We start from the raw sequence: 26,319 nt of genomic DNA, 5'->3' as shown, positions 1-26,319 counted from the left end.
CCCTCTTTCCACGAGGGCCTCCTTCCGGCAGAATCCTGGGGGGTTGGTGTATCTGCTCCTCCACTATCTTGCTAACCTATTTTCTGGTTGCCTCAAAGGTTACATGGGAATCGAGAAGGAAAGGAGGGGACAGGAAAGTCCTCAATTGTTTGGCACTGTCAAAGCCTGACTTTGCCCGCTCTGAGTCTGACAGATACTTGAAGCTGACAGTTCTGCACCCAGATTTTCTGGAGATGCCTCTGCTGGACCATCTATGATAACAAATTCAGGCTTTCCCTTTGGCCAGTCTGCACCCCACCCGCTCCAACTGGCCTCTCCCTTTGGGACAGGATCCCTTTCATAATGACCCCAGACTGACATTTTTATTGCTGTACTGAATGTAACAGCTCCCCAGCCCACCCCCAACACCTGGCCCCCATTTCCCCTACCTCTGACCTGCCATCATAGGGCCGTGTCCCTTCTCTGCTGCCACCAGCCACTGCCGCTTCCTTGAGCACAAGTCAGACCTAGGCCCACCGCATCCTCCAGCTGCAGGGTACACAAAACAAGCTCTCTGAGAGTCCCAGGGGACAAGGGCTGAGGGTGAAAGCACAAATGCCTTCTCCAAAGAAGGCCTCCCAAAATCTTCCCCAGAGGTCAATAACGTACCCCATTTCTACTTTCCAAAGTGGTGAAGAGCTTTGAGAAGGGTTCGATTGGTGTTTGGAATTTTCTTTTGTAAATTCTGCTCTTGGCTGGCCTTGCCCCTGCTGTGGAATGCAGCAGCTGTCAGACTTTAGCGCCTCCGCTAGAACTTGGGTTTGAACCTCCTGTTAATAATAAAGCGACATGTACGGCTGACCTTTACGTTCACAAAATGTGATCAGATGCATTATCTCACCCATTCCTTACAGCACCTCTGCCACACTGGCTATTCTGCTCTCCCTGTTTTCCTGATGAGGAAACTGAGGTCACAGAGAGGTCAAAAAGCTTGAGATTGAGACCCAGTTGGCGCTGCCTACCTGACTCCTTTCCACTGCAGCACACAGCATATCAGGGCTCAGTGCTGCCTGGCTGTGGGCCTTCCATGGCCCCAGGACACTCGGGACCCAAGGGATGTCCTAAGAGCCTGCCTGGAAAGGCAGTGGCCTTCTGAATCCAGAGCTAAAACACAGATGGGAGACCTCCTTGAAGGAGATCAAGGCAGGCAGCCCTGTGACTGGCAGCTGGGTTCAGAGAAGCAGCCAAAGAAAAGCCTTGCTTCCTTTGCACATAAAGCCTCCATTCTCAGCCATCACACTGGCACAGACACTCACAGACCAGAGCCTCAAAGGACCAGACAATGAAACAGACACAGGCAAGAGCAAGAGGTTTTTTTTTTTTTTCCTTTTCCAAATGCAAAACTTAGATATTACTCAACACTCATATACAATTTGCATATGAGCTGACATTTTTATAGGAAAGGCAGAGATTTCTTATGCTAGAGTTGCGGGGCAGATGGCTGGGGGAGGTGTCTATAAAGACAGCTTTATAGCCTGTGGCCACTTCCTCATGGTGATCAGCGCATGGGCCAAAAATACACCAGGTCCCTTTCCCCCTATGTTTCTTGTCTTCTACCCATTGTCCTCCTCCTCCCCCTCTCTCTCTATTATTGAGCATTTCTAGTGGTCAGCGCTGAGCTAGCTGCAGGGATGCGTGACATGCAAACTTGCCCTCCAGGGGCTCCCAGTCAAGGAGAGGAGACAGGAGAAGAAAAACTAGTGATGAAAATGCAGGATGATAAAATAAAGATGGAGATGCATGCAGGGCGCTGCGGTACCCGGAGCGGGGGAAGGGAAGGTGGGCTGGAGGAAGGGCGGATTTTCAAGGTATTTTCATGACCGGTACTGATGGACCAGGCATGATAGTTGCCTAACCCATCAGAATAGATTGCAACCTTTACACAGAATGGGAAAATTTTCAACTCGTGGTGGACTAAAAGCTTCACAGAGGAGATGCCTGAGAGGAGTTGTGAGGGCTTGGTCATTAGGCAAACAAACTTCAAGAGCTGGGACAGACGAGGGAGTCAGGGGAACTATTGAGACCTCTTTATCTCTGGTCCCTTAGAGTCCCAGAGAGGTCAGGAGGTGTTTGTTGAATGAATGAATGAATGCATGAACGAATGAAGTGGAGGCAGTGTGAGGGGAAGCCATAGAGGACGAGACTGAAAAGCAGCAATAAGGCAATAATGGAGCTGCCATTGATTGCAGTCTACTGCTTTCCCTCCTGCCTGTCACAGGGAGATGAATTGCCAAGATTGGAGGGACGAAGATATATATAAAACCCCTAGAACAGTCCCTGGCACATAGTAAGTGTTATATCAGTGTTTGTTATTATTATCCCAAAGCTAGAGATAAACACGTTTGAAACTCAGAGAAATAAGATAACGATTTGGACAGCCAGCCCGGTCTGACACCAAATCCCATTCTCTGAGCCCATACCCTTCAGGGAAGTAGGACTGTTTCACTTAAGTGAGTCGCACTATACATTTTTGGGGAGGAAAAAAACCGCCACACTTGAACAGTGGCCTGTTCGCTGGAGTAACTGTGGGGCAGAAGCCTAAAGTACAGCTCCCCTCACTTGTCTGTGTTCCTGCAGGCCTCTCATGGCCAAAGCATCTCAGTGTGATTTCCACACAAGGTTCCTAAAGGCAAACCTCTACTCCATTTGGGGCTCAATCGAAGAAACTGTGATCTGGTCCAGTAATGAAAGCTACACCATCTTCCTCTACCACACACATCCAGTGGGCAAGTGAAAGCATCTGCAAAGGGTGTTTTTCACAATACACATTGCAGTACAAGCCATAGACTATTGCAGGGTGCAATTGTGCTGTGTACAGCCTCCAGGGTGAGGAATGGTGAGCTGGTCTTTGGTTAAAGGCCCTTGGCTTGGCAGTCATCCTCACGCTCTCTTTGTCCTTGGAGTGTCTGGAACTTTCTGATTGTCAGTGGTCAGAGCACCCAGATTTGGTCTGAAACCCAATATTGGTTTTCTCATCTGTGGGAACGCAATGAAAATCTAATGGACCCCACTCTTACGGTCTTATGGATGCTACCTCCCAGTTCTTCACTGCTGGTCTTTCTGTAATTTGGACACCAGAAGTGAAGGCTCCATAATAGAGCTGGAAGGTTCTCTCCAGGACAAGAAGGAGCTTTGGAGCCGGGACCATTTCTTTTGACAATCTGAACATCAACATTCAATGGAGTATAACAGCCATCATTGCCTGGATCCATATTTCTAAAGTGCTCCAGCCTTTCAGGCACCAAATAACATCCAAATTGTACCCAATACAGCCAGAAAAAAAAAAAAAAAAATCAGGCTTCCTCGTCATTTGTTTGCCATGAACACATCTTATGAATAGTTTTCTTTAAAAGACGAATGTGCCGAGGACTTGGGAAAAATGTATTTGTGTGTGCATTTGGTAAGTCTCCAACACCAAAACACATTCTGGGACTAATTATTTTTTAACTAACTAATCAGTATGTTTCATTCATAAATTGGGATTTATCAGTATAGCACATGAAAAGAGAGAACGTATTATTATCTTAATTTGGTTAATATGCAAAATCGCGCTGTGTTTGTAATGACCTGCTTTCAGTGAATAGAGGCAGGCTGGAAATAGTAGCAGCTTCCCCTAATGAGGGTGCTGGCTCCCAGCCCCAGCTGTTCACCAGGAGACACTCGATGTGCTCCTGACCTATCCGCACACGTGTTCCTCTGGTGAAGAGGCAGGAGTGATTTCCTCACCAGGGGAAAAACTGAACGCCTTGTGTTTGTTCTGCTGACAGAACCCGTTTTACCCGCTTTGTCAGTGGGCAGCAAAAGCCTGGGGCGTGGGGGGTGGAGGACGGTGGGAAGGAGTGTTCGCTTTGTTGGCTCTAAGACACAATCTCACGCGCGCGCGCGCGCACACACACACACACACACGCGTGCACACACCCTCCGAACCTGTCAAGAGTAGGGCTCAAATCTATTAATAAAAGATTCCACCTTAATCTAGTGATTCTGGTCTTTCTCACCCTATTGTGCCTGCCAACCCGTGTGCAGCTGGTCTGCCATGCAAATAAACCCTCCATTCTGAAGTCCCCCGATAAAGGGATTTATTTATCAGCCCGACCTGAGTATCCATTTGTTCCTGCAAATGAGCGGCTCCTCCCTGCTCTTATGCACCCTGATTTAGAGCCATGGAGGCAGGTTCCCCTGGTTTATCAGGAGTCTGGATCATCTCCCCACCCCCTCCAAACCCCAGGTCAGGCTTTGAACCCCTCTGGGCTGTGGAACTGCCCTGGCCTCACCCAGGAGTGCAGCGAGGGGAGGGGTGGGGGCCAGAGTCGAGCTGGCCTTCCCGTGACACTCTGGAGCAGGGTCCAGCTGCATTCTTTCTGTCCAGCCCTGGTGCCAGCCTGCCGAGGACTCCGCCCGGGGACATCCTGATGTGGCACATTCTCGAGCCAGGCGCTGCTTTTGTGTTTTAAAGGAGGGCATTTCCTCTTCTGGTTTTTTGGGGGTTCGTTTTTTCTGTTTGTTGTGAAAAGTTTCAGTCTAGGAGCTATGTTTTAATGATTTTTATAATTGAAGTATAGCTAATTTGTGTTAGTTTCAAGTGTATAGCAAAGTGATTCAGTTATAGTTCCATACGTATATATGTATTATACACATACATATATATATATTCTCTTTCAGATTCTTTTCCATCATAGGTTATTTCAAGAATGGAGTATAGTTCCCTGTGCTATACAGTAGGTCCTTGTTATTTTACATATAGTAGTGTGTATATGTTAATCCCAAACTGCTAATTTGTCCTTTCCCCCCAAGCTATTTTTAAATTACAAGAGAATTATACATGTTCATTGTAGAAAATTTAGGAAAAGCAGAAAATTCTCCATTAAAAAATCTAAATCCCACGGCCAAGAGACAACCAGCACGTACACTCCCATGTCCTTTGTGCCCGGTCCCCTCAGCCCGTGAAAGAGTGAATAGTCTGGGCTTCCTCTATTTGTGAAGCAAATACTAAATCAGAATGGGAAAAAAAAAAAAAAAAACTGTGTTGTATTTTAAATATTTACATGCAGCAATCAGTCACATGACATTAGCAAGACTATCTGTGACTGTGTGTGACTATTCAGAGTATCCCTATGATTAACTACATTTAGAAACCATGTCAAAAATCTAAATTTGAGACCTTAGGCGACCATGAGGCCCAGTCAGATCGCTCTCCTGGGTCCCCTACCCCACCTCCATGGATCTTGTGTATGTGTATTTGTGTTTATATCATATTTGAAATCACTCTATTTTCACATTTTTATATTAATATTACTTTGCTCACATTTTTACAAGTCAATAAAATTCTTCTGCAACAAGGTTTTGATGGCTACTCAGCATTCCATTATGTAAACTTACCATTTAAGCTTTCTCCTGTTAGTGTACATTTCAGATAATCCCCTTTTTTTTCCCACTATGATAAATAATACTGCATTGAACATCCTTATATGAAAATCATTGTGACTCTCTGGGTTCTTTCCTTTGGATGAATTCCTAAAAGGAAAATCACTGGGTCAGAGGGTAGGAACATTTTAGTGTCTTCTTTCATGTTGCTCAATTTGATTCTAAATAAGGGCTACTGATTTACTCTGAAAGAGCATGTTTACCGTTTTACCGTTTTTATGTATGTACCAACAAACTTTTTGGCCATACCAGCAGCATGCAGAAGTTTCTGGGCCAGGGATCAACCTGGTGCCACAGCAGGAACCAGAGTACAGCAGTGACAACTCCAGAGCCACCAGGAAACGCCCACATTAACCTTTAATTGGAGAAGTAATTCACAGAATACATGCTCCCTGTAAAAGATTTTAAAAGGTAAGCCCTATATCTCTTTTCACCACCTCTTCCAGTCTCCGAACCCCTCAGAGGCAGCCAGTTTTCAGTTCAGCAAAAGCTCTCAATCAGTGCATTTAATTAGTTATCCGTGTGCCTCTATAAAATGTGTATCTGTGACCTAAGGAAAACTTGCATATTTCTGTACCTATAGAAAATGTGGAGGTTTTGTGTGGATTTTTTTTTTTTACATGAGTGATATCATATGGTACATGTCTTAATGTGATTTTTTTCCCACAGCTGTCTGTCTCATAGCCTTTATTGTGTATATATAAATCTACCTTACTCTTCCAAATGTTCCATACATTTCCATGGGATAGATTTGGCCTAGTTTTGACTGCCATTCTTCTATGTACAAATATTTGGGTTGATTTTTTGATTTTTTATTTCATTTTTACAAAAAGTGCCATGGTGCACATTCTTTTACAGAAGCAAGTGTCTGAACAGATTTTTTTTTTCCTCTATAGAAGAAATCAAGAAATAGAATTTCTGGGTCATGGGACATACACTGTTTTTATTTTAATGGATATTGCCAAATTGCTGAGGTCATTTTGAGTTTACTTTTATCTTCTAGATAAAATCTCCTAGAATCTTCTAGAATGCCTTAGATTGGAGCTTAATTATCAAAATGTAATTCTGAAGTATTCTATCAGGTAAGATGGCAGGAATGTGTATTCATTCCTTAGCCCATCCGTCTCTGTCTTCTGAGGATCCAGCATGGCTCCTGATATGGTGTCGAGTCAATAAATGTTGCTTAGGTGGTCTCCTTTGCACCAGCCACACCCTCAAGGGGCCTCAGCCCGAAACCTGATTCCTTTATGCAGCTGCCAACCACCAGCTCAGCTTTCCAGACAGTGCTCAAATATCCCCTCTTTTTGGAAGCCCTCCCTGGAGTCCAGGCTGAGTAAGGCAGCTTCTCTTCTGTGTCCCCATGGCACCCTTATTTATTGGCTTGTCATGCTTATTGCAATTTGGAATTTGGTCACCTCTCCCCTGTTACACCAGGCAGTCTCGGGAATTCAGTGGTGCCTGGCCTTTAGGCATCACCTGATCAGTGTTTGTGGACTGCTGACAGAACAACAAGCATGTAGGCCTGGCAGTCTGTCAGCTTGGAGAGAGAGAGGGCCAGGTGTATGCAGTATTCTTCATATCGAGCTTAATAGGAAACGGCTGTAAGAAATTAGATGGCTAGGGTGGCTCAGTGGTAACAAACCCAGGTTCAATCCCTGGCCCAGTTCAGTGGGTTAAGGATCCCACATTGCCGTGAGCTGTGGTATGGATCACAGATGTGGCTTGGATCCAGGGTTGCTGTGGCTGTGGCGTAGGCCAGCAGCAACAGCTCTGATTCAACCCCTAGCCTGGGAACTTCCATATGCCACAACTGCAGCCCTAAAAAGCAAAAGAAAGAAGAAAAAAAAATTAGGTGGCTAATAATTGACCCTTGACAGTGATTATGATGCTGATAAAAATGATGAATGATTGGTAAGAAGGGTAAATAGTAAACTCTCTCACACATAAAAATTTAGAACCACATCATTTCACCTCTTGGGAAAATGTTTATAACACTCTTCACTTCAATATTTCGCCATGAAACCTAGAAGTTTCTTAGGCAATTTATCTTTTCAAATGCATCTCAGGGAATGACAAACAGTAGCCAGAAAGCTGCTCAAAGAGTTCGAGTATGGCAGCTCATGGTCATAAATCTCTGGGTAGGATCCTGATTCTGAAAAGAAACACGAGAAAAGACTGAAATAAATCTACCAAGGTGTTAATCATGGCAGCACCACTGGAGTTAGGGTGATGTGTGATATTCTTTTCTTCTTTTTACTTTTCTCAAATCTTTCAGATTATACCATGTATGTAAATTCATTTTACACACACAAAAAAACAAACCAAAACCGAAAACAGACATAATCAAAAACATTTCTAGCAATTAATGAAGTTGCTAAGGAGGCAATTTTAAATCATCTATAATGGGTGGACATCTATGACATGAGAATATAATTCCAAGAAGGCTAACCTGAGCTATCAGTTCATTTGATATGAATTGGGTACTACAACCAAAGACTGTGCTTGGGGCGGGGCTTAAAGTGCAAACATCAGGTATACTTCCTACCCTCAGGCAGTTCACAGACTACTGCTAGCCACAAACTCAAGCCACTAATGGGAGCCAGGCAGCAAAGAGAAAGGAATGAAATCCTCCAACAGGCCCTCCTCTAATATTTGCTAACATTTGCTGGCCTTGGAAAAAGTTAAATGGAAATCCATTTACCAGATGGATTTAAAACAAGTTAACAAATCGAAGTGGCTTCTAGTTGTCTACCTTGACACATGTCCCTTTATAATGGCTCTTCTTCTCTTCCCGTGCCTGACTCCATCACCCAAAGTAGGGAACTTTGTGCAGGTGGATGGACAGACATCCTGGCCACACATTTAAGCTTCAGTCCCTCCCCTTCCCCATCCCCAGCTTTCTCTTGGCCACTTCTCAGGCACGGGGTATGTTCCCTAGTATACGATTTGCCCTTGGGAGAACTAACTGAGAAATAAGTCTCTGCAGGCTCTGGAAACAGGCTTGGGTCACATGGGCAGGGAATTCCAAGGCCCAGCAGCATGATCTAGAAGAGGCAGTGCTGCATCCAGGCTGCATGGGGTCAAGGGCAGAGGCCCACTTTGCCTGAATCTTAGGGAAGCACTATCCCCTGGGAGGGTTGGGACTCTGGTGTGTGCTGGAGAATAAATGCCCCAAGTTACAACAACAGCGGCTACTCAGCTCCATCCATGTGGGGACATGGATTCGGAGGGCCACATCTTCTACTTTATTTTATTTATTTACTTTCTTTTTATAGCCACACCTGCAGCATATGGAAGTTTCCAGGCTAGGGAGTGAGTGGGAATTAGAGCTGCCTACCTATGCCACAGCCACAGCAACGCCAGATCCAAGCCGCATCTTCGACCCATACCACAGCTCACAGCAATGCCAGATACTGAACACACTGAATGAGGCGAAGGATGGAACCTACATCCTCATGGAAAATATATATCAGGTTCTTAACCTTGAGCCACAGCGGGAACTCCCACATCTTCCACTTTTTAAAGAGAGGACACAAACCTGGGCTTTCTTATGGAATTGCATCATTTTTACATGTAAGCAAGGAATAACAATAATTTTAAAACCAAAGAATCATTCTGCTGGGCAAATTGAAAATATCCGTGAACCACTGTGACCTCTATGAAAGGAAAGAAATTTAAAATCCCATTTACATGTTGCTTGACCACTGTTTGGTTTTGAAAATGATATTCACCAATTCATTAATGTCACTTAAGCCCATAAGTAAGTGATACATCTCCGTAGCTATATATATGTCTGAACTTCATGCACTTTCTGTTCCGCAGCAGAAATCTAATTTACTTGGTACTCCTAGTACTGATGTATGTCCCCATAAGCTATCAGGAAAGACCTGGTTTTTGGATCTGCACATTTTTCTTCCTGGACGTTGACTTTCCTCATGTCCTCCTCTGGCCTACCGTAATAACCTGGGCACATACCTCTCGCTGCATTTCCCATATTGTGCTATCTTTAGCTCTATACATGTTTGTCACTTCAAGAATTATCTCCAGGAGTTCCCGTCGTGGCGCAGCAGAAACGAATCCGACTAGGAACCATGAGGTTGCAGGTTCGATCCCTGCCCTCACTCAGTGGGTTAAGGATCTGGCGTTGCCGTGAGCTGTGGGGTAGGTTGCAGACGTGGCTCAGATCCCACGTTGCTGTGGCTCTGGTGTAGGCTGGCAGCTGTAGCTCCAATTCGACCCCTAGCCTGCAAACCTCCATATGCCATGAGTGTGGCCCTAAAGAGCAAAAAAAAAAAAAAAAAAGAATTATCTCCATGTTCCCAGGGCCCATCACAGAGCCTGTCATGTGGTGGATGCCTAGCACCATTTGTTTGTTCTAACTGACTTTGTCAGTGGTTGATTCTCTGTGATGACCCACATCTCCCCAATCACAAAATAATAATAATCATAGGAGACATTTCTTGGACACTTAAATATAGGTAGGTGCCATGCCAGGAGCTTTATGTAAATTACCTCATATGATTCTTTCAACTAACTGCTCAACACATTTTTTATCCCCACTTTCCAGGTGCAGAAACTGAGACTCAGGGACACAAAAAGCCCTGTGTGCGTTTTATTCAGCTGGCAAATGTCAGGGGTGGGACTTGAACCAATCTTGCCTGATTCCAAAGTACACCATTACATAACCAGTAAGCCAGACTTCCCTAAAAGGGTCACTCCCACTTCTTGAGATGTTTTAGGTAGCACAGAGGAATTCATTTCAATTACTAAGCATTTGTTTGACTCAATGTTTATTTTAGTGTGTTTGAAAAGGCAAATAAATGACAACATCTGTTTATGGCATGGTGTGTTGATTTTTTTAATTTACATTAGTGACACACAATTTTTCTTTTAGACTTATTTAGTTAAATTCTTTAAAAAGTGAGTCCATTTACAAATAATATTGGGTGAATAATAGATAAGATACGTTGGTAACAAAAAAAGCAAAAATTGTGTGTCTAAGTTTATTAAAAGGACTAGAATTTGAAAAATACTGCCTCATAAATTGCCATATGTGGATTTAAAAAAAATACACACACACAATGAATCTAATTTTTAAACTCACGCCATACACTTAAGTTTGTAGAATGTTTCCTAAAAATCGCATCTCTGAGCTTGCTTAAGAGGACTCAAACTAGCCTCTAAACTTCCACATCTGAAGCTTGTTTATTTCTTTTTCCTCTTTCTATTTTTGGAACTTAAATGGCCAAATGGATTAAAAAAAAAAAAAAAAAACCTGCCTCTAAATAAAAAATGAGCTAGGGGCCTGAAGCCCGCCTCTGCCTCATTTCAACTCTGAACAAATGGTGAATTACAACACCCCTGGACATAGTGGTTTCTAAATACCAAGCTGCCGGGCTTTTAAATAATAGCAGCACAGAAGTGTGGTCATAATGCTACCTATTTCCCTTGCTAAATTATTTACACATTTATTATATTTTACATGGACTGTTGAACCTGAAGACACTTCTTCAGGGGCCAGGTCATTTCAAGAAACCCATTACTGAGAATCAGCTCAGCTACATTAGAAACTGGCATATCCAATTGTATGTGATATTGCTCATTAATATTATATAATTACTGCCTCTGCCCATTGTTTTTAGGTGATGATAACTTTTGTGTGTATGTACGTGTGTGTACGTGCACTATTCAACAGCTCCAGGCAATCCACTTCATTAAGAAGCTGTTTAACATTGATGGTATATCAATAAAGCCTAGCTTAATGCAATCGTGGAACTACACCTAAGATGACTCGGCCAAATGAAGCTATTACCCTGTATAATGTGTTTTACACAAGATTCAAATGGTTTACTAAGTTTATAAAACCACTCGCCAGAATTGACAGTGACTGATTTACTATAAGGTTAGCAGCATGGGAGAAATCATATGCCAAGAGAAACTTGATATTTGCTCTTAAGAAATTTCTGTATTTTACCTCCAGTTTTCCAAGGTATGTGTGTTTTTAAAGTCAACCTAACATTTCTTACTTTGAACTTCCTTATGACTTGTATATCAAGAAGAAAGAAGGGGAGTTCCTGTCATGGAGCAGCGGAAACGAATCTGACTGGGAACCATGAGGTGGTGGGTTCGATCCCTGGCCTTGCTCAGTGGGTTAAGGATCTGGCATTGCCATGAGCTGTGGTGTAGGTCGCAGACATAGCTCAGATCTGGCGTGGCTGTGGCTGTGGCGTAGGCTGGCAGCTGTAGCTTCAGTTGGACCCCTAGCCTGGGACCCTCCATATGCTGCAGGTAAAAGAAGAAAGAGAATTGATTAATTCAACAATACTTCAACAAACACTCATGAAAGGCCTACAGGGTGCTGGGTCATAACGCCAGGCTCGGCATTAAATAAAGTAAAGGAGTTTCCGTCGTGGCTCAGTGGTTAACGAATCCGACTAGGAACCACGAGCTTACAGGTTGGATCCCTGGCCTCACTCAGTGGGTTAAGGATCCGGCGTTGCCATGGCTGTGGTGTAGGCAGGCGGCTACAGCTCCGATTTGACCCCTAGCCTGGGAGCCTCCACTTGCCCAGGGAGCGGCCCTAGAAATGGCAAAAAAGAAAAAAAGTAAATAAGGGCCATACTTCCCAACTTCTTTTGCCATGGGATGTGGCCATAGAGCCAAATTCTGGCCAATGAGAAGAGAACGGAAGTGATGTGTGTATGTGTCTTCTGAAACATTTCCTCAAAGAGAAGGGTGGTAGTCTTCATCTTCCTCCTTCCTTTGATCTAGAATACAGATATGATGCCTGGAGCTTGATCAGCTATCTTGGATCTAGACAGAAGTTTAATTCTGAAGAAGGAAAAGCAATGAAGTAGAAAGAATCCTGGTTTCTGATTACTTCTTGAAACTACCCCGCCAGCACTATATTGACTCTCCCAAATTTCTTTCACGTGAGAAAGGCACTTTTTTGTTGTGGGCAGCCTTCATTTGGGTGTTTTGTGCTTTTACACTATTATGAGAAACTCTCTGGTACCTTACAACTTTATGAGAAAATACTACGGGAAAACGTACTTAATTGGAATATTGTGGGGACAGAGCCTGAGAATTTGCATTTGATGGGTTCCCATGGAGACTGATGCACGCTAAAGTATGAGGCTGGATGTTTATGAGTCAACTCTTTTAATTGATCTTTAGTGAAATATATACTCCAACAATAAGGGAGCAAGAAATTTGGATATTAAAGGAAAGGACTATCTTTAGTGTTTGTTTGGTTGGGGTTTTTTTATAGTTGACTTTCTTTGAACCTTTATTGCTTACAGGTTCCAAAACGAAACTCCTTTGGTAGTTAAAATTCTAGCCAGAAGGAAATCATCAGACAAATTGGACCAGTGCCTGTGAATTTAAGGTTGTGTTAGGGCTACAGTTTTGGTCTCTGACTCCCAGATCTCCAACCTCTGGACTCTGCAGCTTCCCTGCAAGCTTCGAAAAGCTATTCCTTATCCAGTATCACAGGTGAAAATCCTCCAGTCTAGCCATGGAGTGTAAGATGGCAACTGTTTGGCAGCCTGGCCATGGTTTTGATACAGGGAAGTGAAGTGTGTCCAATCCAAACAGCAAGGGGTAATCTAGGTCAACACCCCTTCTACATAGGTGGCTGGAGCCACACAAGAATCCAAGTCATCTCATGTGATGCATGTCACAGTTTGGAAGGTCAACCCTCCGTTTCAGCTCACCTAAATCTTTTCCGGGATATGCTGATTTCAAGTGAAGCCTGTCTTTGTCCTGGACCTTTCCAAACCTTTTGTTCAGTAACAATGCATTAGGAGAACTTGCTTCACCGCTCCCCACCAAAATGGGTTGTCAACTATGGACTCCATGCTAATGATAATACCTTAAATGGGAAAGCAGGAAGAAAACAATATTTAAAATCCAAAGGGCTTGTGCAAGTTATAAAATGACAAACAAAAGGAGAAAATGTAACCTAGCAATTAACTGTAAAAAATAATAGTGCTTTCCAAGTGAACATGCACACTTTTCAATATTGAAACAGGGTGAGGATCAGAGGTGGGGTTTAATAAAACCTGCTTTGGGGACTTGGTTCTGTTTCTGTCGGGCTTGCCTTCTGGCAGTGAGCTTCCAAGTAGTCTTGGGGAAAAAAAAAAGGGATATTCCAAAAGTGATTCCACCCTTCTCTCTGCCCCTACCTTCACAGGACCTGCCTTTGACTGTTATTATTATATATATATATATTTCTTAGTTTTAGGAGCATATAGATTCCAGTACTACATAAGAATGCTATTAACACTGCTAAGCAAAGTTCTGCTGGGTATTAATCTCTTAGGGGACTGGATGATATACTTGCCCAGACTTGTCTTCTCACTATAGCTCCCTCCTTAAAACAACATCAAAGATACTGTGTTCAGGAGTTCCCTTGTGGTGCAGCAGGTTAAGGATCAGCATTGTCACTGCAATGGCTCAGGTTGCTGCTGTAACATGGGTTTGATCCCTGGTCCAGAAACTTTCACACTCTGTGGGGATGGCAAAAAAAAAAAAAAAAAAAAAAAGAAAGAAAAAAAACAAAAAACAAAAAAACCTTTACAGAGAGTTCCTGGGCCACCAAATCAAAAAAGATCAACTGCTTTACATATTTCTGCATATTCTGAATATGTGTGCATGCAATTTATGGTAGTATCTGGTGACTTTCTGGGTTTTGTTTTCTTTTTTAGCTCCACCCACAGTGTGTGGAAGTTCCTAGGCCAGGGATTAAACCTGTGCCACACCAGAACTTCCCCTGGTGGCTTTTTGTCTGAGTGTCCTATTTCCATAATGCCTCAGTGTCTCATGGAAATGAACCGAAGCAGGGCCACTACATTGTGCAACTCCAGGGGCGGCATTCACATCATAGTCTGTGATGCCCTATAGAGTTGCACAGTGCACAACCTGGGCAGCAGGGGGTGGTGGCCCTGATTGTTAAAGTCATCAGACAGGCCCAAGGGGAGCTTTGGGTGTATGATGTTGGGAGGAGACAATGTATGCTTCAAGGGCAGTGGTGGAGGACATTAGCTAGCATGGGGCAGAGTTCACTCTGTGTGATTATGGGGTGAGATTTATAACGCCCTACCAAGCTTTAAAGAAAATGGTAAAGGAAATATTAGGGCTCTGCTTCCTGGGAGGCTCTGAGTTTGGGGTGTGGTTGAACTCAAAGCCCAGAGAGGGAAGGACAGTAGCCAGCAGGATACATTCACTAACCTACAATTTCTCTGAAGGTGTGTCAACCCTCAGTGTATAGAGAAGGAGGGTTTTTTTTTTTTTAATTTTTTTAATTTAAAAAAAAAAAATCTGGGTAGTTCCCATCGTGGCTCAGCAGTAACGAACCCAACTAGGATCCATAAGGATTTGGGTTCCATCCCTGGCCTCGCTCAGTGGGTTAAGGATCCAGCATTGCCAAGAGCTGTGGTGTGGGTCGAAGACATGGTTTGTATTCGGATCTTGTGTTGTTGTGGCTGTGCCGTAGGCCAGCAGCTGCAGCTCCACTTCTACCCCTAGCCTTGGAACTTCAATATGCCACAGGTGAGGTCCTAAAAAGCAAACAGAAAAAAATAAATAAATAAAAAAATAAAGGAGGAGTTCCTGTGGAGCAGTGGTTAACGAATCCGACTAGGAACCATGAGGTTGCGGGTTCAATCCCTGCCCTTGCTCAGTGGGTTAAGGATCCGGCGTTGCTGTCGGCTGTGGTGTGGGTCGCAGACATGGCTGGGATCCCACATTGCTGTGGCTCTGGCGTAGGCTGGCAGCTTGGCTCCGATTCGACCCCTAGCCTGGGAACCTCCATATGCCGCGGGAGCGGCCCAAGAAATGGCAAAAAGACAAAAAAAAAAAAAAAAAAAAAAAAAAGAAAAAAGAAAGAAAGAAAGAAAAAAGAAAAAAAAAAATCTGGTAACACTATACATTCTGGGCGAACTTGCTTTCTCTGCACACTTAAAGCTTCCCAGTGAGTATGTTTCATGGGAGGGGCTCTCTTCTGCCAGCAGAGTGTTCAAGCCAGCACTCATCTGCAATTGTTCATCTCTTTGGAAATCCTAAATAGAGCTACTGAACTGTTGTCATGGTTACCTGGGACAGTTTCAGAGGCCAAAATGGTTTTTTTAATTGTTTATTTATTTATTTGTCTTTTTAGAGGGGCACCCCATCATACAGAGGTTCCTAGGATAGGGGTCCAATCGGAGCTGCAGCTGCAGGCCTTCGGCACAGCCACAGCAACGCCAGGTCTGAGCCACGTCTGTGACCTGCACCACAGCCCACAGCAATGCCAGATCCTTAACCCACTGAGCAAGGCCAGGGATCGACCCTGCATCCTCATGGATACTAGTCAGATTATTTTCCTCTGAGCCATGGAGGGGAACTCCTGAGGGCAGAATGTTTTCACGGAGGGCAGCCCTGAGCTGAGTATCCTGGGTTTCTGAGTGGACAACTGACACAAGAGAACTGCTTCCTCCTTCCTTCTCCCATGATCCTAGTCCTTAACCAGGAGCCTGGTGTCTACAGAGATCATCTTAGCCTCAGCCCAGGCCAAACCTCCTGCCCAGACTTGATTTAGCCTTAAAAGATCAGGCTGGCCTAGCAGCTCCCCGACTGTGGCACTGGTGAGCCTCCTCCCTCTACGAACCAATACAGATTCCTGGATTCACTCATGCACGCAACTTCCAGGCAAAGGACACTTGTGAAGTAGTTCTCTGCACTTAATATGTTAATAAGGAACTGACATTTTTGTTTTGCTCTACCTAGTTATGTCAAGAGTTTCTTACCCTTTCTGGAGGTTTAAGTTCTTCTGCCAGCATTCAGTTGATGTTCTGTGTGAGTCCTTTTACATGTAGATGTGGTCTTTTGATGTGTTTGTGGGAGAGGGTGAGCCTGACCTCTTACTCCTCAGCCATCTTGCTCCGCCCCTGGGAACTGACATTTTTGAAAAGCTCCTATGAGTCCAGCACTTTGCATGTCTCATGTAATTTACTACCGCCTAGCTAGGGAAGAATATCCTTTGCATTTTATCTTGCTTGTAGGGGTGATTGCACTAGGAAGTTGCAAAGCTAGGAGTCAAATTACCTATATGATTCTAAAGCTAGCCCTCTTTCCTTCAAGAATAGTAGCCATTTTAGCCACTGAGAACTGGTAGCCCCAAAAGACTGTCAACCGTCTACTGGGCACTGGACATTCATTTATTCAATGAACATGTCCTGAGTCTGCTCCATGCTAAACCCTCTCGTGGCCACCCACTGGGGACATACAGATAAATAGACACAACCTCTGCCTGCAAAAAGGTAATTCACTGGCAACCACTGGTTCTCTACAAGATGGTAGAAAAAGGAGCAATCAGGGAAACCATGCTGGAGGAAATGACACTTAACTGAGTCAGCCAAGTCTCAAGGTAAGTCCAGCTGTGGGGAATAAACAGCAGGATAGGACTCAATTCCTAACATTCAAGGAACTCAAAATTACAGAGACAAGACTCATGTTCATTATACAAAGACAGACAATAAAATCACTGATTAAGGTTTCAAACAGTTGTTCTACATGAAAGTATGGGAGGATTGAGAAACTGAGGCAGCAGAAGTTGGAGCCATTGAGGAAAGGCTATGGAAATGAAATGGAAATCACCTTTGTTCATGTGATCCTGCTTAAAAGTCTTGATCTCTCCCTCCACCCCCCACTCTTGCCATAGTTATTTGTAGCTCTAGTCTGATTTCTTCTTTTCATTTTTTACTCCTCATTTCCTACTAAAGGAAAACACTCATTCAGCATATTTAGAACCTGCACTGAGAGCAATGCATTATTACCCTAGGTCCTGAGGGTGGTCATAGCCATGGGAATGCACAAATATGAACAAGACATGGAATCCTTGTGCAGCAAATAACCTAAATGATGAAAGTTTGAGAGATGTGAGGTCCAAAACAAATGGCCTAAACAATGAAATAATTCAGACTTGGAAAGGGGACTGCAATTCAGGAAAGATTTCATTGTGGTTAGTTTTTCCGCTAGTTTCTTCAGCATTCATTCATTCATGACTCCTGTCTACAAGGTGCCCTCCTCAAAGAGGCCACAGTTGACCACAGGCCCAAGAGACATAAGCAACCATTAAAATAGGGGATAAACAAGCATGAGACATACACAGGGCCATGGATGTTGATAAGAGGGAATTTAGAAGACAGAGTTGGTAGCTTTTGAGCCGATTCCTAAAACTAAATAGGAGCTTACCAGGTGGAGAAGAAAGGAAATGGAAGGTTTAAAAGGCACTGAGAAGAGTTAGAGCAGCTTGGTGTGGGGCGTTTGGAGATGAGGTGTTAAGATATACTGCTCACAGAGTGGAAAATCTTTGACTACTAGGCTAAAAAGTTTGGTTTTTTCCAAGGAGGTAGTGGGCAGCTGAAGAGAGATCTGAGCAGGTGAGGTCCATAATAAAGATTTTCGTTTTGTACATCTCCCTCTGGTAAACCGGTAGGGTGAACTAGAGCCAGATGGGGATGAGGGCTCAGCCAAGGACGCCGACAGCGGCTGTATCTTTGTGCCTGAGACTGCACCAGACGGGAGCCTAAACCAAGCAAGAGGAGTGGGGATAGGGGAATGGAAGGTGAAGGAAGAGTCTATATTCAGGACAAGGACGTACGCAGTTCTAGGAACCTCACAGCCGCTGGGAAGAATCGCCTCCCCTTCCAGATCCCTCTGGGGCGGAGCTCCGACCAAGGTACGTGATGCCTGGGGAACCACATTTATTCTGGGCAGTCCTCACGTTCGTCCGCAGTTTTATGGGTCGCCACTCGGATCTCCCACGTCTGAACTCTTTCTCGTGGTGCTGGAGGAATCCGTTCTCTTCCGCGCGTCCTTATATGCCTTTCCAGCAGAGCATGGCTAGACGAGATAAACCGCGCAGGAGTCCTCTGCCCATACTAAAGATGGCGACCTGCTGCGCTCACTCTGGGTGGGGGACCCGGTTCCAGGAGCCCAGCCTCACTAGGCGAGGCGCAGACGGAAGGGGCGTCTCTCTAGGTAACTTTTCGACCTTCCTGGGAGGGGACGTGAGTCGGGGGGCGTGGCCTTATCTGAATTCCAACAGCTGATTGGCCTTTCGTCAGGTGGGCGGGGGCGTATGCCCTAACCCACCCCTCCCTTTTCGAACCGGAAGTGTCTCTCGGTCTTTCCAGCTGGTTGTCATTTCGCTCGGCTCGGTCCTGAGGAGAAGGACTCAGCCGCGGCTGCGGGACCCGGGCACCGGGAGGCGGTGGCGGCGGCGGCGGCAGTAGCGGCGGCAGCAGAGGAGGAAGAGGAGGAAGAAGGAGAGAGGAAGAGGAGCCAGGCGGAGTCCACAACAACGACAGCGGGGACTTCGGGACCGGGGTAAAGCGACCGCGGCGGCGACGACGACGGCCCACACAACCGTGAGGAGAAACAAAAGCCTTCTAAATTATAGTTTTTGAAAAAATCTGGGGGGGGGAAAGAGAGAGCAAAGGGGGGGGAGGTCCTTCTCTTTTGGAATAACTGCGCTGGTGGGTTTTTCCTTTTTTTCCCTGTCCCCCCCCACCCCCCCTCGCTGCGGAGAATCGAACTGAGAGAACTGAACAAACCGCCCCTGGGTCCCATGAGGGAAAAAAAACCCGGAGCCGCAGAGAGGGGAAGAGGCCGAAACCGCAGGACCTTCCAGGTCGCCCCCTTGGTCGCCGCACCCCCGGGCCGCCAGCTCGTCCTCGTCGAGTCTCGCTAATCCCTCCTGATCGCGACACCCTCGAGTGGGAGAAACGGGTGTTTCCAGCCCATTTCATGGGGGAGAGGAGGCCAGGGGGAGCCCAGGAACAGCGCCCGCAGCAAGACCTGCACCCAGAGCTTCAGGAACAGCCCCAGAGGCCAAAACTGCACCCCGTGAAAGAGCAGAAACAGGACCAGGAACAGCAGAAACCTCCCTGCAATCATTTTTCCATTAGTCAATGCTGATTTCGCCTCCCACCCTAGATAACCTAATATAATCTATATATATAAAATATAATATATAATGTTCTTAAATTATTCCTGATTTTTTTAACTAAGCTGCCAAGAAAAAGAACGTATTCTCCCTTTAGCCCTATTCTAATTTTTAATGTGAGTGAATCTAAACTGCTGAAGAAGCCCATATGTGATTGTTAAATTATATATATATATATTTTTACTCTGCGCAATGCTTATTCTTCTACATTCATAGATGCTTGAGAAGCTGTGTTTTTGTCATTCATGTACGTTTTCCTTTGGAAAAAGAAAGCGCCTATTTTACTAACCAAAGACTTGATTTTTTACCCTCTTCATTTTTATTCCCTCCTAGAAATAAGCCCAGCTGGATTCATGTCAATGTTTTAAGATTTTTCTTTAGGGTTTGTTGTTTGTTTCAGAAACCAGAATTCCAAATCTGAACTATTTAGGGTGATAAGCTGCGATCTTTGAGCTAGCTAAAAATAAGGCATTTCAAACAAGCAACTTAAATTTGGCATAGAGGATACACATACAAAGACGTGAGACATCAGATTGTCTTTTTTATTATAAGATTCTGAGCCTAAAAATAATAAATGGGGGATTACGGGTTTGGAGTGCTAGTGCAAAGCAATACTGGGAATAAATCTGCTTTTCCAGTCAGATTCCATCCACATCTGCAGCCTCCACACCATCACCAAAATGCCACCCCCAGCCCTGCTGCTTTTATAAATAATAACACAGCTGCCAGTGGCAGCAGCGCCGGGTCAGCTTGGCTCTTTCCTGCTCCGGCTACCCATAACATTCAGGATGAGATCTTGGGGTCAGAGAAAGCAAAAAGTCAGCAACAGGAGCAGCAAGACCCTTTAGAAAAGCAGCAGCTCTCCCCCAGTCCAGGTCAAGAAGCTGTAATACTGCCTGAAACCGAAAAGGCAAAATCTGAAGAAAATCAAGGGGACAATTCTTCAGAAAATGGCAACGGAAAGGAGAAAATAAGAATCGAATCACCTGTGTTGTCAGGGTTTGATTATCAAGAAGCCACAGGGCTAGGTACTTCCACCCAACCTTTGACATCCAGTGCATCGTCTCTTACTGGTTTCAGTAACTGGTCAGCAGCGATAGCGCCTTCTTCCTCTACAATCATCAATGAAGACGCAAGTTTCTTTCATCAGGGAGGGGTCCCAGCTGCTTCGGCTAATAACGGTGCTCTGTTGTTTCAAAATTTTCCCCATCATGTCAGCCCTGGCTTCGGAGGCAGCTTCTCTCCGCAGATTGGGCCTCTCTCACAGCACCATCCTCATCATGCTCATTTCCAGCATCATCACAGCCAGCATCAGCAGCAAAGGAGGTCTCCTGCCAGTCCCCATCCCCCACCTTTCACACACAGAAATGCTGCTTTTAACCAGCTGCCTCATTTGGCAAATAATCTTAACAAGCCCCCCTCTCCGTGGAGCAGCTACCAGAGTCCCTCTCCTACACCATCTTCTTCCTGGAGCCCAGGAGGTGGTGGATATGGTGGTTGGGGAGGTTCCCAAGGCCGAGATCACCGCAGAGGGCTGAATGGAGGAATAACGCCCCTGAACTCCATTTCGCCTTTGAAGAAGAATTTTGCAAGCAATCATATCCAGCTTCAGAAGTATGCTCGCCCCAGCTCTGCCTTTGCTCCTAAATCCTGGATGGACGATAACTTGAACAGGGCTGACAACATTTTTCCTTTTCCGGTAAGATTATGTTCCATTAAAAGATTAAGATGAATAGGGAAATGCATGGTGTAATATCTCTGTAACTGAGAGAGTTTGAATTGTCTGTATTCATATCAGAGCTCTTCTTAGAAAATGCGTTAATTACCAGACAGTATTTCGACAGGAGAAGGGTGTAATTTGGAACAAAATATTCAGCTGGGCTTTTTCTTTTTGGGGGGGGGATTTCTTATTGTTATCTTCCCATAGGTAATCGTAAAAATTGGCATGATTATGAATACCAGGTAACTAGTGATGTCATAATTATTAACTGTAATATCCTTCTAGCCTGACAAGAGAATCAGGGTTGGTTTTTCCCTACGTAAGTGAGAATAAGTAACGTATAGATATAAATATATTTCATCATTGCGGAAATTAATGGACATTTTCTGCCTATGTGCATAACCACATAACCTCCCAAATTTTTTTTCTCCACTGTAAAGTAGTGATTTACTGAAAACCAGCTATTGAATTATAGTTTTCTCACTGGTTATATTTTAACCCTGAAGCCTCTCTGAACCATGCAGTCTGAATAGTCTGAATTCATTAATTTGGCAATTCCTGCTAAACCTTTTTGCAAATTCTGGCCTGCCTTGTGTCAGTAAGGACTGCCAGAGAAATGATCTAAATGTTTTCTTCATCCCCATTTATTTTTGAATACTGTGAAACTGTTGATCTCAGAGTGACTCTTTTATGATGCCTTTCACCCATTTGTTTATTTTCCAGTGTTAACACTAGGGGTGTAGATAATTAAACCATTCCTAAAAATAGATCCAGGCAAAGATCACTTGTCTTTCCTGCCACCAGTGTATCCTTATTCTGCAAGAGTCACATTGTTTGATGTCTTTGAATTAATGAGCAAATAGTCTAGTTGGTAGATATTAGATAAAAGGAATTTCATAATTCCCTTTCATAAACATCAGATGCTCCACTAAATTTGTATACTTTGGGAGTATAATCATTTAGATGTGTTTAAGAAATTTATATAGGTGATGAGCTAACATTGAGTCAGTCTTCACAGTGAACCCCACAAGGTAAGCTCTATTATTATCCCCATTTTAGAGATAAGAAAAATTGAGTATCAGGAAGATATAATAACTTGCCCAAGAACACACAGCTAATAAGAGTACAAACTCTAGGTTAAAAAGCGAGGATTAACAAATATATCTGTATACACGTATACATGTGTGTGTACACATAAACATGTGCTACATCTAGAGGGTTATTTTAGAGGTCTTTCTGCAGAGGCTAAAACAGATTTCACAATAGTCCCAATGTCACCAAATATGATGTTAGTCCAAGTAGAATTATCTGTTTTAATTAGTAATTGCTCAGAGGGAGGGGAAGTTTACTAAGAAAACCCCGAGTCAGTCCAAAGAATTAAATATCCCTTCTCTAAAGATTCAGGTGTAATGGTTAGGATGTATCCTAAAATATTTGGTTAAATTTAGTTTTAGATTTTTTGAAATAAATTTTTGCCCAGGTATAAAAAACGCTGTTGGCTTTTGTTTCTAGAAAGCTGTTTTTACTGAAACCAAATAGAGCAATAATCGGGCTTTAGTGGTCAGGTAAAAGGCTGTTTAAGACATTGGCAATCCCATGAAAGTCTGTTTTTTAAAAGTTGGTTTTGATAATCCTTTGAACATAAATTTAAGGGAAATTTAATGCAAAGGTAACTTTTATCAATTATTCACATATTTCTAATTTAAACACCTAAGATGGCATTCTTGACATTTTAGCTGGATTAAGATTGGCTCAGAATTGAAAATACTTTTCTGTTTTGTTTTGCTACTATAAACCAACAGAATGAATTTATGTGCCCTCAGAGTTTGTTTTCCATTCTCAATTTACTGACTTTTGATAAAAGTTTACTTTAGGAAAAATTAAAATTTCAGAAAATAAATACATATATATGCACAATATTAATATTTTGTGGAGTTAATGAGATGTATTTAACATGTGAAATTTTTTCAGATTGTTTCTTAGAGATTAAGCAGATTTATGAAATAATAAAACAGTCTAAGATTGATAACTAAAAAATGTTAGAAACTAACTCTTCCCTTAGAATTGTTGTCTATTATGCTGAGGATGAGGAAAGGGTGAGTCAGTATACCTGGCTCAAACATGGTAGGATTAGAAACTAAGTTGTTGATTTCTGCTCGCCATACCTACTATTTCTAGAAGAGTGTGTGTATTTCTGTGTGTGAAAGAGAGAAGAGAGGGAGAGAGAGAGAGATTGGGAGGTGGGGAGCTGAGAGCAAGATTTGGGGTGATTTGAGAGTCACAATGAAAATAAGTAATTTGAAAAAAATCTTATGACAAGAAATTCCTAACTGGGTAACTGAGTACTGTGGTGCTTACTTAAATGAAGGCTCTGTGTGTGTGTGTGTGTGTGTGTGTGTGTAGTTGTGTTTTAAAGAATTATTCTTTTGAATTAATTTTTTGGCACCAAAAATACTGTTTTGAGTTGATATTAATTACTTGGTTAAATTTGATATAGAAAATTTGAAGGAACATTTGACTAGGAGCCCAGGCACCTAGGTTGTGGTCTTGGCCCTATCAGTGTCATAGCATTTTGGGGCCTCAGTTTCTTCATAAAATTAGGGGGTGAAGAGGAGTGACCTAGGTGATTCCTAAGTTCCTTATGACCATAAAGCAAGCTACTGTGAAATTTAAACTGCTGCAATCACAGGCCACATTTTTTCCCTAAACACTCCTATCTTATTTAAATTTATTACCTTAGATACTATTAATTTTAGGAGAGACATTTATAGATATTATTAATTCAATTTCAGTTGTTATTAGATATAATTCCTCAGGTGTTATAGAGAGACCTTGAAATTTACCACAGAAATTACAGAATTTACATGGCTATGTTATAATATTGGTATTCAATCAAAGGCCAGCATGGGATTATTATAGTAAGAGGAAATAATCAACCTGAAATGTAACTAATACTGGGCATTGTTTATTTTCATTTCAAATGAATCATAAGGGTTTTTACATTTGTTTAATACAGGTTTGGGTACATACAGTGAATTAAAGTTAATGATGACATTTTAAATTAATGTTTTGGCCAGTCTTAACCTTCTCTTTTATCCATGTTTATGGAGCAGGAGCAAAGATTCCAAATATATGGATAACCCTCTAAGTAACTGATATTACAGGCATTAAATTTGGGGATTTTCTTTGTATTAAATTTGTTTCTAGTTATTTTTGCTTAAAGTTTTCATTATGTGAATTCAGATAACATGCCTTAAATCCAGTTTTCAGATACAACTAAACCAGTGTATATGGAGTCATACATAGCTAACATACCAATGATAGTCTGAGGGTTTTTTATGTATTAACTCATTTAATTCATTCAACAATCTAATGAAGTAGAAACTACTGTTGTTGTTGTTGTTACTATTCGCACTCAAGGTGAAGACGAGGATGCTTCCCAGAAACATGTAAGATGAGAAGAAAAATTTTACAGTGAATATTGAACTTAGATAATATTCAGATTAATACTTTGTTTTTGGTACATACCATATACTGGGCACTCAGCTAAGTGCTTTTGCATACATTGTTTCACTTCCTATGTTGGGTTTCTCACCCCTATGAGGTTTGGTTTTATTGTCTTTATTTCAAAATGAAGATATGATGTGACTAAAGGCATGGCTTGACCCTTACATTAAGGGGGAAGAAAATCTACCCATCCTGCCAAACATATCCTGGAATCCTAATGTCAAAACCAAATAATCTATCGGGGCACCTGCCAATAATTGTATTTGAATATAGCACTTCTTTGGAGTGGTGCCTAGATCTTTCTGTCCTTAAAGGAAAATAAAGGAGAATTGTGTGCTATATATCCTTGTACTCTCTCATCTTCAGCTCAGTTACGTCCCCATCTCCATTAGCTAAGAACCAAGAAGTAGGTCAAAAAAAGAGAGAGAGAGCAGACAAAATCTGTCACAGAGACAATCCTAAAACTTGATTGATAGGGAGACATTGTAGGATTTAGAGCCCATTTGCTCTTACTTGGTCACCATGGATTTGTTAAGCTGTCTTAATCAAACAAATAATTCATGTCCTTTAATAAATCTCCTTGCGTTGTCAGTTTATTGATCCTTAAAATTATATATAGCATCTTATACTTGAAAACAGAAAGTTACTACATTGCTTCAGTTCTGAAAAGTCCTGGTGAATTATTAAAATTAGCTAAAGTGCAACCGTATTACATTTTTTGTTTGTTTTTACATGTAGTCCCAAGAGGGATCTTAGAAGTAAGAAAGATTGACTTTGTATTTATTTATATTAGAAGTGGGGACTACTTATATTAGGAAAACTTTGGGAAACGCCTACCAGTTGCAATTTTACTCCTTTTTGTAGAAAGCCTTTGAACTCGGTTTAATTGCTTTTCTGAGGGAATCAAAACTTGGGTGGAGTAGAGTTTTTTTTTTACTGTTTTTTGTTGTGTCTTCGGAGAAGCCGTGGAATATGATCAACACTGTTTAATGTCTTTCAGGAAAAACCTGTTTATTGCAAGCCTACTGAATGTGGTTGTTGCTAGTTGCAACTAGAAAGATGCTACGTAGTTCATGAGTTTATGCTTTTGAGAATAGTTTTTGTGTTCAGGAGAAAGAAATGGAAAAGTAGTCTTAAGGTTAACATATATCTGTTTGGAGTTTTACAGTCTAAATTTATTTTCCTTATGACTTTTCTCTCTCTTGTCATAAGGAAAATAAGCTTGAAGTTCCATTATCACATTTTTTTCAGCGCTGTATTGTACCTCAGTTTTTGGTCCCATCACAGATAAACTAATGTATATAATGCATTTCTCTTTAAGGCAGGGCATTTATAATGTGAGCATTCATTTAAACTTTTCCTGACAAAACTCATATTTAATTGTTCAAAGAAAATTATTCTTGTAGAAATTAAAGTATATCTTTACCATGATAAATTTATAGCCATATATAATTTCTTCAAATTTATTATAGATTCTCATCATATTTCGTAATATTGAAACAGAAGGAGTTTCACTTTCAGGTTTTCAGAAAATTCTTAGTAGGTAGAAAGATAAAGGTATAGATCTTATTTTTAATCGATTTCTGAAGCTGAAACTTAGAAAATTACTGAGAGAGGGTGTTGTGTGAGGCCAAAAATG

The 26,319-nt window shown here is 42.6% G+C and overlaps 1 protein-coding gene and 2 long non-coding RNA genes across 37 annotated transcripts in view; 2 read left to right on the top strand and 1 right to left on the bottom strand.

Moving 5' to 3' along the window:
- LOC102164818 (uncharacterized) overlaps positions 1-7,784 on the top strand; it is a 481,497-nt gene extending 473,713 nt beyond the window's left edge. For 25 of the 31 annotated variants that reach the window (XR_014831575.1, XR_014831564.1, XR_014831562.1 and 22 more), the window contains 2 exons: positions 5,719-5,874; positions 6,467-7,784. This is a non-coding gene — a long non-coding RNA (uncharacterized LOC102164818). Of the gene's footprint in view, positions 1-5,715; positions 5,875-6,466 lie in introns of those variants that run through there. The other 6 variants (XR_014831545.1, XR_014831550.1, XR_014831555.1 and 3 more) reach the window with 3 other exon arrangements.
- LOC146395612 (uncharacterized) lies at positions 7,733-18,488 on the bottom strand. The gene is made up of 4 exons (XR_014831595.1): positions 18,107-18,488; positions 16,251-16,398; positions 12,013-13,973; positions 7,733-11,728 (listed from the first exon to the last, which is right to left on the bottom strand). It is a non-coding gene; the product is annotated as an uncharacterized LOC146395612 (long non-coding RNA).
- Positions 18,489-18,650: 162 nt separating this feature from the next.
- The window catches only part of CPEB4 (cytoplasmic polyadenylation element binding protein 4), a 68,745-nt gene continuing 61,076 nt past the window's right edge, over positions 18,651-26,319 (top strand). For 4 of the 5 annotated variants that reach the window (XM_005657625.4, XM_005657623.4, XM_003134043.6 and 1 more), the window contains exon 1: positions 18,651-21,152. In XM_005657625.4, coding sequence (XP_005657682.1) covers positions 20,028-21,152 — 1,125 coding nt within the window. In that variant the 5' untranslated portion in view covers positions 18,651-20,027. The remainder of the gene's footprint in view (positions 21,153-26,319) is intronic. The other variant, XM_003359814.5, reaches the window with a different exon arrangement.

The sequence above is a fragment of the Sus scrofa genome, chromosome 16, assembly GCF_054392235.1.
Source record: "Sus scrofa isolate SSC_HxYL_T2T_F1_AM1 chromosome 16, Sscrofa_HxYL_maternal_Yorkshire_Landrace_v2.0, whole genome shotgun sequence".
Lineage (NCBI taxonomy): Eukaryota > Metazoa > Chordata > Mammalia > Artiodactyla > Suidae > Sus > Sus scrofa.
This window is presented reverse-complemented; position numbering and strand designations above follow the sequence as displayed.